We start from the raw sequence: 12,669 nt of genomic DNA, 5'->3' as shown, positions 1-12,669 counted from the left end.
ATCAAGCTAAAAGTACAGTGTTAAATGGTGTTAAAAGCTCAACCTTTCATTAAAAGCCTGAGTAAAAGCAGTGTTTATCTTGGTGCTGCAAGGAAAGCAGTGCAGGTTCCAGGTGAGCCTAATGGGGAAAGGTATTTCCTAGGCAAGGTATTCCCTAGTGAAAAAGCCCTGTCTCTGATTTTCACAGAGGGGCAGTATAAAGCAGTTTCCATCCAAAAGGATATAGCTTCTTATCGGAGGCATAAAACTAATAACAGTATGAGAACTAGTAATATACTGGGCTGGGGAGCAGAGCGGATGGTACTCAAAGCACAGAAAGGTACAGTAAAGTTTTAGATGTTTAGAGTTGTGTTCAAGTGACACAACAGAATATGTAACTGTAACAGAATCCTTTTGTAAGGCTCTGTCTCTTGGGTTGGACACATTAATTTCCTAAAAGAAGACAGTAAGAAACATTGGTTGAAAACATTTCTGTTTACAACTGAGATAGGTTTTCAGACAATGCTAGGATAATCTATTTATTCATATAACCTAGGGAATGACAGAATATAATTTTTAGGTTTGATTACTATAGTTGCTTGTGACTGCATAAGTTTATAGATGACCCTCTATGGAAAGTACCATGGTAGACCCCTTTTGGTACCATGATAGACCCATGGTAGACCCCCTATATTGATGTTGTCATTATTGTGCATTTAATAGAAATGTTCTACTGTTTTAATATTTTTGCCACACTGCCATCTTTACAAGAGTTCAGTGTATGACTGTTATCTGGGAGAGCCAGGTTTGATTCCCCACACCTTCACATGAAACTGGTGGAGTGACCTTGGGTCAGTCATAACTCTCTCAGAGCTGTTCTGCTCAAGAGTAGTTCTTGGAGAGCTCTCTCAGCCCCACCTACTTCACAGGGTGTCTGTTGTGGGGAGCGAGATTGTAAGTCACTCTGAGACTCCTGCAGGTAGTGAAGGATGGGGTATAAATCCAATCTGTTCTCTTCTTTTTCTTCTTCATCACTTTTCCCATCAGTGAGACATGTAAATTGGTGTCCTTAAAACTGATATATTTTATTTCTTTATGTAGGTTGCTTTAATTCTGAAACAATGTGTTGTATTTTCCTGACTTTTGATATCATGTTCTATTTTACAGAGTTCCTCTTTGTACCAGCAGAACCATTTGTTGCTATGGTATTCAAATAGGAAGGGACAAAGAATGGGACTTTGCATGGAAAATGTACAGTAGTAATGATTTTGAAATACATGACAAATATGCAATATTATCTGCCCTGGCATGTACTCGTGAGCCATGGATACTTCAAAGGTGAACATTATTATCAGTACATTAAAATATTATAACTTGCCAAATTAAGGAGAAAAGCAGGTAATAAGTATACTTATCAATTCATATGTCCAGTTTTTGTCTGGTCAGAAATTTTCTACACTTCATTTTGTAATCCTGTAATAATGATTATCACTCACTAGTTTACAACAGGAAGCTTTTATTTGATTTTGTGATCAGAATAAATTTGTATTTAGTGATTGAATAATGAATTGAGGACAGTGGACTGAAATGGCTGAAATGGCTAAAGTACAACATTATGCCAGTATAAAGAAAAATAATAACTGATGCCCCATGAACTTTCCACTATCCTTGTCATTTTTATTTTAAAAAATACACTGTGGGTTGATTGTAAAACAAGAAAAGGGCATGTTCTCTTGGGAGTTAGGGTATCCTTTAGTGGGTTCTGCTGTTGACTGTAGTCCTTTAAGAAGGCAGTATGGCTTTTAAAGACCTGCTTCTTCAAATAACATCAGTTTCCAAGATTTGGGAATTCTTACTTTTGCCACACTACTTCAGAATTTTCTCACTAATTATTCTTTGTCAAGATCCAATTGCAGTTAAGTACAAGTTAGATTCTTTATAAATCACAAATATTTGATCATTAGAGTTTAACTAATAATTCTGATTGTCACTTGGAATTCTTGAACTAAAACTTAGTCCCCTTGGAACAAAAAATGAAATTAGTGGTGATCCTAGCAAGCATCTGAGTGGAGTTATACAAGGTTATCTTTTGATAACTGGCAATTCCACAAGCACAGTGCTGGTGTCTTGAGGACTCATTCACCACAGTAACTTGCAGTTGCAAGTTCCAAATGGGAACTCAAACCTAACATCACAGAGACCTGATTTGAACTGGGACCATGGTGCAAGAGGGAGGGGTTTCTGCCTTCCCCCTTACCTTTTATCCCCACCTAAACTGGGCCTGGAAGGGAATTATTTTCCCCATGAGGGAGCTGTATGTTTAGGTATTCAGTGCATGTGCAGTGCCCCAGTGGGGCAATAATGCTCTGGAAAATGGCATGAAGCTAAAGCTGATCTTCCCCTGCACATGGTCATGATCCAAATCAGGGAGGAGAGCTCCCACAGGGAAGCTGCAGCTGCTGTGTGACTGCAATTCCTGATGGCAGCTATATGAGTTAGAAATTTAGAAGGGTTTGAAAAATTAAAGATGAGATTTTTAGAATTATGCAGAAGCTACCAAAATCAAATACATTTAATAATTTAAATGCTACATTGCGTGTTCTAATAATCACCAAGTTCCTGCTGTATACAGGCTCAATCAAAGAACAAAAGTAAACTTATAACTCTAATACAGGGGTGTCAGATGTCTGGATCAGCCTGCCCAGGGCTTTAATCAGGCCCACAGGGCTCTTGTCTCCCCCTCCTATCCTCACTCTTTGAAACTCTGAGGCTGACAAAGTTCCCTGCTCTTTCTGCCTTGTCTTTGCCAGCTGTAACAGAAAGCAACGCTGCAAGGAAAACATAGAATGGATTTTCCATTAAGGTTAGGGTTGCCAAGTCCAATTCAAGAAATATCTGGGGACTTTGGGGGTGGAGCCAGGAGACTTTGGGGGTGGAGCCAGGAGACACTGGGGTGGACCTAGGGGGGAGGGGGGGAAACGGCACCAAGGACTCCAACCTGTTTTTACTGCCACTAACAAAGCCTTTGGCTCACCACCACTTGATTCACTGGGGAGACTTTGGGGGCAGGTCCGGTTCTCTCAGCCAGACCATCAACCTTGCAGGGTCGCTGTGTCAAATCCGGGGAAAGGAGCGGGCCAAGCATTTACCCTGGCCTGATATACTTTCAGGGTTAGCGTTGTTGTTTTTCTCCCAACAAGGGATCTTTGGAGCCAGAAAGGATGCGCCTTGTGCCCGTCCTTACCTTCACCGAAGCCTTCTTGACATGCCCCGGCGCCTGCAGCGCGCTGGGCAACCCCTGCTGGTAGTTGAAGAAGTTGACGGCCGTCTGGGCGGCCCTCTGGACCGGCGGGCTGGAGGCAGTCAATGTCCCACGGCGACTCAACAGTGGGTCCTTCCACACCAGCTGGGGCCGTTCAGCCAGCAAGCCCCGAGCCACCGGCAAGAGCGTGAGCAGCGCCGCCAGCACTAGCAGGGGGGACCCGCTGGAGACGGCTCGCAGCGGCTGCATCCTTCCTTCCTGCGCGAAAGCGGGCAAGAGCGGGCTTTTCGGCGCGAGGCAGCAGGCGAGCCAAGGGACTGAGTGAGCCGCGGCTGGTGCAGGCGCCCGCCCAAATACAAAGAGGCTGGGGCTGTCCCCCGGCTGCTCGGCCCTCGCTCCCTCCCTCCCTCCTCCGGAGGAGCAGCTATGGTGAGCGGAGGGCGCTCCTTGGTGCCATTTCCCCCCTCCCCCCGCTTCCGTTTTTGGGGGGAGCGGGGGAAGAGGCTGGAAAAACTGGGGTCCCCCGCCAGGGCGGGAGGGTTGGGACCCCTAATTAAGGTCTCTGTGCCCAGATTGATAGGGCCCAGAGACCTTAATGGAAAATTCATTCCACATTTTCCTTGCAACTTTGTCTGTGCTGTAGTGTGTTTCAGTGGAGTGGGGATCAGTTTCACTTTCAGCATTTTTATAGCCATCTGAAGCTCATGCTTCCTGGAGTTGTGTCCTTGCAAATAAAGGGTTGATCCTCTGAGCCAACTTGTCTCTGCCAAATGGACCTGACCCAGTGAGTACTCTAACCTGGGAACCCACAGCCAAAGGGGGATATTACACTGAAGAGCCATTGCCAATCTGAGTAGACCCTGGGGGGAAGGGAAATTGCAATGCCATTTCATTGTGTTTTCCCAAGCTCAGAGCATTTTATATTTTTCGTTTCTGCTGTGATCCTTGCGCTTTTTTTTGTTTTATTTTAAAAATTGCATTGCCAAATCTCACTATTCCCCTGCCTTTCCATTTTAAACAAAATATTGCAAGAGTCTTACTCAAGTTTGTATTTGAAGTTAAAACATAATATCTTTAATTGTGTTTGTCCTTTATAAAGTTTATATCTCCGCTACCTCACATTACATTTTATGACACATGTGGTCCAACCCCAGAAAGTCCCATTTGTGTCAGATCTGACACTCGTAACAAATGAGTTCGACACCTGTGCTCTAATTCATTGTACAAAGCCTGGAAAATTAGCAACAGAAGGTGCAATGTAGCATTTATACTTAGTGCAAGTATATTATTTTATATAGAGTTTAGCAGCCATTTATCATGGTGGTTTCATTGTCTGAAGCTATCAAAATCATCATTCAAAAATCAGATTTGCTGATTATGTGACAACCCCATAGCCATACAAAGTATGTTCCCATACATGAAGATTTTTACAATGTATTGTGAAATGTAGAAAGATAATAATAATAATAATAATAAAATTTTATTTATATCCCGCCCTCCCCGCCAAGGCGGGCTCAGGGCGGCTAACAACATTTCATAAAATCATACAGGGTTTATACAGATGAAAGGGTATTTAACTCAGTAGCATTTTATAAACTGTATTTTCTTGTATTGAGTTTCATATATTTAAATGCACTTCTCTACAGATACTTGAAGTATACGCTCAATGATTCAATAATCTCGCCAGACCAGGTATCAGAAGTTATTGGTTTTGTGGCAGCAACTGAGGTTGGCCACTGGATAGCATGGAACTTTTTAACAGAAAATTGGTTGGTTTTAAGTAAAAGGTATGGGAAGCATTGAAGTAACTTCGCATGCATTTTTAGTTCTAATTAACAGGAAAAATGTCATTTTAGCAGCTACTTTTACATTGATTATCAATAGGAAAATATATAATTCAAACAGTAATGGAATCTTTATCAGTTAGAAACAAGAAGTATAAGGGGGAACTGACAAGGTCTCACAGGGTGGAGCAATCCCCTTCCTTGTTCTCTACTTTGTCTCTCCTGTCCTCCTTTTGCTTTGCCATTCTGACCTGCCTCCACCCACATGCTTTGGCTTTCTAGTCCCTCTTGCTTGCCTGGAATGGCAGGTGGTGGGGAGGTGAAGAAGCAATTAGGGGGAGATAAACTTGAACTGGCTTCAGGTTCCCCTTCTCACCTATTCCTGTTAGCTGCCACAGACTATTTTGGTTTGTTACAGCTTTCCAAAATGTAGCCTGAGTTTTATTTGTAGAATCATAAAATCATAGAGTTGGAAGGGACCTCCAGGGTCATCTAGTCCAACCCCCCTGCACAATGCAGGAAACTCACAAACACCTCCCCCTAAATTCACAGGATCTTCATTGCTGTCAAATGGCTATCTAACCTCTGTTTAAAAACCTCCAAGGAAGGAGAGCCCACCACCTCCCGAGGAAGCCTGTTCCACTGAGGATTCGCTCTAACTGTTAGGAAGTTCTTCCTAACGTTGAGCCGGAATCTCTTTTGATTAAATTTCAACCCATTGGTTCTAGTCCTGGGGCCACAGAAAACAATTCCACACCATCCTCTATATGACAACCTTTCAAGTACTTGAATAATAATAATAATATTTAATTTGTATCCCACCCTCCCCTCCGAAGCAGGCTCAGGGCGGCTCACAGAACAAGATGGTGATCATATCACCTCTCAGCCACCTCCTCTCCAGGCTAAACATCCCCAGCTCCTTCAACCTTTCCTCATAGGACTTGGTTTCCAGACCCTTCACCATCTTTGTCGTCCTCCTCTGGACCCGTTCCAGCTTGTCTATATCCTTCTTAAAATGTGGTGCCCAAAACTGAACATGATACTCAAGGTGAGGTCTTACCAGAGCAGAGTAAAGCAATATCATCAATTCACGTGATCTGGACACTATACTTCTGTTGATATAACCCAAAATTACATTTACCTTTTTAGCCACCGCATCACACTGTTGACTCATGTTCAGTGTATTATCCACTAAGACCCCTAGAACCTTTTCGCAAATACTACCGCTAAGACAAGTCTCCCCCATCCTATAACCATGCATTGGATTTTTCCTACCTAAATGCAGAACTTTACATTTCTCCCTTTTAAAGTTCATTTTATTGATTTCAGCTCAGTTTTCCAGTCTGCCAAGGTCACCCTGTATCCTGTTTCTGTCTTCTACTGTATCTGCAACCCCTCCCAATTTAGTATCATCGACAAATTTAATAAGCATTCCCTCTATTCCTTCATCCAAATCATTTATAAAGATGTTGAACAAAACAGGCCCCAGGACAGATCCTTGAGACACTCAACTTGTCAGTCTTCTCCAAGAGGATGAGGAACCATTCACAAGCACTCTTTGGGTGTGATCTGTCAACCAGTTACAGATCCACCTAACGGTAACAGGACCCAAACCACCTTTTACCAACTTGTCAACAAGAATAGTATGTGGAACTTTATCAAAAGCCTTACTGAAATCAAGATAAACGATGTCTACAGCATTCCCCTGATCCAGCAAGGTAGTCACTTTCTCAAAAAAAGAGATCAGGTAGTCTGACATGACTTGTTCTTGAGAAACCCATGCTGGCTCTTAGTAATCACAGCCATTCTTTCTAAATGTTCCAGGACCGACTCTTTATGATTTGTTCTAAAACTTTTCCAGGTATAGACATCAAGCTGACAGGTCGGTAGTTACCCGGATTGTCTTTTTTCCCCTTCTTGAAGATGGGAACAACATTCACCCACCTCCAATCTTCCGGCACCTCTCTTGTTCTCCAAGAATTCTCAAAAATAACAGCCAGAGGCTCAGAAATTACATCTGCAAGCTCTTTTAGAACTCTTGGATGCAGTTCATCTGGCCCTGAGGACTTAGACCATTTTCACACACAGCTTACCACGTGGTCACATTCCTGTTCTCTCCACAGCATCTGTCGGATTTCCCATTATCTGCACCGGAGTTACAGGAAGTGCCGTGGCTTTTGCGCAGCACACATAAACTGGGTTTTAGCGGTTTACGTTTGTTACGCAAAAGCCGTGGCACTTCCTGTAACTTCGGCGCAGATAATGGGAAATCCGACGGACGCTGCGGAGAGAACAGGAATGTGACCCGTGGTAAGCTGTGTGTGAAAACGGTCTCTGTTTCATTTAAAGAAGCTAGGTGTTTATATACTACCCCTATGCTGATCCTAGGTTGGAACTTCATACCCTCCTTATATGTCCTGTTTTTGCCATGCTGAGCACCGTTTCCCTCAGAAGAGAAGACTGAGGAAAAGTAGGAATTGAGCAGTTCTGCCCTCTCTTCATTACCTGTTACAATTTCACTTTCTTGCCCTTGCAATGGGCCTACCATGTCCTTGCTCTTTTTATTACTCTGAACATAAGAAAAGAACCTTTTTTTGTTGTTTTTAGCATCTTTGGCCAGCCTAAGCTCATACTGAGCTTTAGCTTTCCTAACTTTTTCTCTACAAGCGTGGTGATTTGTTTAAATTCATCCTTGGTTATAAGGCCTTCCTTCCAATTCCTAAAGGAGTCTTTTTTATTTCTCAAGTCTTTAGAGAGCTGTTTATGGAGCCATGTGTGTGTTTGTGTGTGTTTGTGAAAGAGATGTGTGGTTGTGAAAGAGAGAGAGATGACTGTGCAAATTCAACTATTAACTTGAAGGAATGTATTTCAAAAGTATTTTTCCTGGAAATGTGAGGGGTTCCTTTAGGTTTGCTGCACCCTGTATTAGTTATTACTGTAGGGATGCTTCTTAGTGGTGGATTTTTGAATCTGTTTTTCTTAGAGCTAAAATAGGAATAATACATAAGTCTGTGATAAGATCTGCCAGCTTTTCACTTTAAAAAATGTGATGTAAAGGCTACCATACTTTTACTTATAATTTTCAATAATAGACAATAAAAACAATTTTCCACAGAGCTCATTGTTAATTAAACATACAACATGAAAATAATGATGATAATAGACGTGTTTCATGTTTCCACTTCTTCAGTGTTATTGTTATTAATTTCTTCTTCTTGTTGAGCTGTATGAAGTGAAGGAGTAAGCCGGTATGTCTTTTTAAAAACTTGAATAAAGCCTTGCATTTTATTGCTGGCCAAACCACTCTCCATGAAGGAACCACCCACTGTTGCAATTTACTTTTTACTTCGCTATATGGAGCTGCCAATCATTTTTCGTTTATCTGGAATAAAGCCATCACTTCTAAAGTTGGCATAATGCTCTCAAGATGTAAACAATGCAGCAGTGAGACCTCATGAAGAATAATTCATAAGCCATTCATCATTTTGAGCAGGAACAAAGCCCCTTCCTCTTATTGATGGCCAAAAAACCGAAAGTGGTTTTGTGGGTGGTTCCTTCATGGAGAGTGGTTTGGCCAGCAAGGAAATGGAAGGCTTTACTCAAGTTTTTAAAAAGAGATACTGGCTTACTCCTTCACTTCATACAGCTTAACAAGAAGAAGAAATTAATAATACTGAAGAAGTGGAAACACAAAACGTGTCTATTATTATAATTATTTTCATTAATTAACAATGAGCTCTGTGGAAAATTGTTTTTATTGTCTATTATTGAAAATTATGAGAAAAAGTAGTCTTTAAATCAGTTCTATTTTTGTCATTTTTGTCCAAACTGTGATCCCTTAATAGCTTTTCACTTTAAAGCAGCTTCAGGACCTTTGATTTTGGTTTAGAGAGTGGAACTAAGGAAAGGAAATTTAAATCTTTTCCCTTGTTGAATTAAATCTCAATTGTTCCCTGAAGCTGCTTTAAGTTCCTCAAAAGAAAAAAAAACACAGTACAGCTAACTAGGATGACTAATAGTAGCTTGTGGTGCAGAGATTTGGATTAGGAAAGTAGGAAATGAGAAAAGGTTGCTCTCTCTTCCTCTCCCCCAAACAAAATTTGAGAGCCCTGAGATCTAGTCACAGGTCCCTGGTATCATCCGTATTTTGGCCTATAAAGTATTTATGTATATTTTATTTCTTACTCATGTCAATCATGATGGTATACATTTAGCATCTAATAAAATGTTTTCTCATATTTATGCACACTCATAATACTTTCTGTTACAGGCATGGGAATGAACCATTACTTAATTTCTTAGAAGCTACACGACATTTTATAACTACAGACTTACAGATCCAAATGGTAAGTAGGTTAATAGAAACAGAGTAATTAAATTATCTTAGAACAGCTGGCCATAAATGTGAAGAACTTGGGAAAATCTAGGAGAGTATGTCTGAAATTCTAATATTTAACTGGATATTGTTATGCCCATCAGTAAGGCATGTACAGACAAGGTAAGAATACTTGGGAACCTTCTCAATATGAAAAAAGTTAATTGTTAAACTAAAAACATAAAAAGAACAATATGGACACTAAGGGGGGGGGAGGGGGAAGAGTCTGAAACATCTTCTGGACTGAGGAATGTACGGTGCCCAACTATGACCTCTATCAAATGGATTCTGTAAACCCCAGCTGCCTGCAATCAAATAAAAAGGAGAATCAAAGGATTGGTAGCATGGAAACTATGTGGTTCCTAAAGATATTTTATTTGGGAACCTGCTAGACCAAGACTAATTATTTATGAGGTAAGTAAAAAATGCTTTTTTATGGATATCTGAGTGGACAGACAAGACACAGATGTAGATGAACAGCAAAGGTTTATTTAACAGAAACTAAAGTATTTAATAGGGTAAGGCTCTTGTGTGGTAATGTTTCAGTATTATAAAGTGAACTGCTTTACAGAGCAAGCTGTGGTGTAATGGTTAAAGAGCTGTGTACTCTAATCTGGAGAACCAGGTTTGATTTCCCCTTCCTCCACATGTAGCCAGCTGGGGTGACCTTGGGTCAATCACAATTCTCTCAGAGCTTTCTCAGCCCCACCTACCTCACAGGGTGTCTGTTGTGGGGAGAGGAATGGAAGGTGATTGTAAGCCACTTTGAGACTCCTTCTGGTAGTGAAGGGTGGGGTATGGGGCAGCCTGGTCTAATTGCACCTAATCTAGGATGCTGTAAATTGTCAATATTTATTTTATTTATGGCATTTGTATGCAACTTTTTTCCCTTTAAGGACCCAAAGAAGTCCACAGACACATACCAAAATGCAAATCACCAGGTTAAGTAACACAATCAAACAAAACAAGTAGATCTTAGGTGAGCAAGGGAGCTTCACACCAGGCCTAAAGCTGCAAGCAACAGGCCAAGGGCCAAGAGTCCTTGATTTTTGCTCAAGGGCACTTGCTTCTGGCACAACCCAGGTTTTAAGTAACTGCAAGGAGAAGAAGATAAACTTAGCCCAGATGAAGCACAGTCTCCTCATCTTCCTACCTTGCCCCCCCCAATTGTCTCTGGTCCTGTTCAGGCTTTAATATGCACTGGGGGAGGAAAAACAGCCATTCAGAGTACCTCCTGCCAGCTGTGACCATTCTGGAACTAAGAAGAAGAAAGACTGGATTTATACCCTGCCCTTTCCTACCCAAAGGAGTTTTAGAGCGCTTACAGTCTCCTTTCCCTTCCCCTCCCCACAACAAACACCCTTTGAGGTAGGTGGAGCTGAGAGAACGCTTCCAGAGCTGCTCTTGTGCAGAACAACTCTTTGAGAACTTTAACTGACTCAAAGTCACATCAGCAGGAGCATGTAGAGGAGTAGGGAATCAAACCTGGTTCTCCCAGTTAAGAGTCCATGCACTTAACCACTACACCTAATTGGCTCTAGTGATCCATAGATCAAAGGCACTGATAGGGTTGCCAAGTCCAATTAAAGAAAAATCTGGGAACTTTGTTGGCGGAGCCAGGAACAAGGGTGTGACAAGCATAATTGAACTCCAAGGGAGTTCTGGCCATCACATTTAAAGGGACAGCACACCTTTTTAAATGCCTTTCTTCCATAGGAAATAATTAAGGATAGGGGCACCATCTTTTGGGGCTTATAGAATTGTATCCTCTGGTCCAATCATTTCGAAACTTGGGGGGTATTTTGGGGAGAGGCACTAGATGCTAAACTAAAAATTTGGTACCTCTACCTCAAAAAATAGCCCCCACCCAGAGCCCCCAATACCCACGGATCAATTCCCTATTATTCCCTATGGGAATCGTTCTCCATAGGGAATAATAGAGTGCCCAGTAGACATTTCCCTCCCCCCCATGCTTTCTAAAGGGGGGGAGGGCCTCCAAACCAGGGAATCCCCTGCCCCTCCCTCTCTCTCACACACAAATACTTACTAGATCTTCTTCCTGCAGATTTGGAACAGGCCAATAAACATGCAGGATATTAATTACTAGGGGGGAAAAGCACTTGAACAAAAGTGATAATGCAGTTTGGAATAACTTTATTTATTATTGATTTTAGGTACAGGTTTTTCTTAATGGTACGCTTACAGAAGAAGAAAGAATGGATCCCAATGACATACTCCTGACAGCAAAAGCTAAAAATAAAGAAAAGAAAAAAGCAATAACCGAAACTATCAAGTGGCTACAGAAAAATATAGATGGCTAAAACCTGAGAACTCTTCCAAATGTGTATTTCCCCCCCAGTATACAGGTTGCTGGATTCTTATAAAGTAACACACTTGTATAAACAGAAATGTCAGTTCATGTTTCTAATGAAGGCTGCTGCCTATGAGTGCAAATTAGACCATTCTTGTTGCAAATGGATAAATCAAATTGATAACAAGGACATTGCCATGAGAAAGATATTTGAATCTTACAAAAATCATTGCTTTGTGAGAATGCACTTTTAAAAAGCTGGCCTAAACAAATGCAAAAGGAACATCTTGACACTGTACCAGCTGAACTGAATGAAGCAGACTTTACTGTTTGAAGTACATGACCAGAAAGCAGAAGAAACAAATGCACTCTCTGTTCTGTGGCTGATTTGCTGTGTGCGCAACTATGGGACTAAATATTCATTTTTAAAAATTCAGCTTTTTAACTTACGAAATGGTGGTGGTAGTATTTAAATAACATTTACAGTGAGAGTGCACCACATAACCTTTACCTTGTGATATGAGCAAGAAGTGCTCTGAAGAGGTACAGTGCTCTTTATTTTACAATACAGTGTTCTATATCAGATCTCTTTAAATTACTTTGGGGAGAAATCTGTACAGATTACTAGTGCTAAGAGCCATTGTTAGGCCTGTTAAAGAGATAGAGAGTGAACAGACCCATTAGTGTTACAGCAAGATCATTTGTTTATGAAATGCAGATACATTTATTTACATGTACCCAATCTTGTCGGATCTTGGAAACTAAGCAGGGTTGGCCCTGCCTGGTATTTAGATAGGCAACCACCAAGAAATATCAGGGTCATGACATAGAAGAAGGAAATGGCAAACCACCTCTGAACATCTTTTGCCTTGAAAACCTTATGGGGTTACGGTACATTATATGTGACTTGATGGTAACAGCAGAAACAAGAAAGTGAAATGGCACTGTTAAAGCCTTT

At 41.3% G+C, this 12,669-nt stretch overlaps 1 protein-coding gene across 1 annotated transcript in view; it reads left to right on the top strand.

Moving 5' to 3' along the window:
* The window catches only part of LVRN (laeverin), a 78,120-nt gene extending 66,370 nt beyond the window's left edge, over positions 1-11,750 (top strand). Inside the window, exons 17-20 of the mRNA XM_060235578.1 lie at positions 1,147-1,317; positions 4,888-5,028; positions 9,296-9,371; positions 11,575-11,750. Coding sequence (XP_060091561.1) covers positions 1,147-1,317; positions 4,888-5,028; positions 9,296-9,371; positions 11,575-11,721 — 535 coding nt within the window. The 3' untranslated portion in view covers positions 11,722-11,750. The remainder of the gene's footprint in view (positions 1-1,146; positions 1,318-4,887; positions 5,029-9,295; positions 9,372-11,574) is intronic.
* The last annotated feature ends 919 nt before the right edge of the window (positions 11,751-12,669 follow it).

Source organism: Heteronotia binoei, chromosome 4 (genome assembly GCF_032191835.1).
Source record: "Heteronotia binoei isolate CCM8104 ecotype False Entrance Well chromosome 4, APGP_CSIRO_Hbin_v1, whole genome shotgun sequence".
Taxonomy (NCBI): domain Eukaryota; kingdom Metazoa; phylum Chordata; class Lepidosauria; order Squamata; family Gekkonidae; genus Heteronotia; species Heteronotia binoei.
The sequence above is the reverse complement of the archived record's forward strand: the minus strand, read 5'-3'. Positions and strand labels throughout refer to the sequence as shown.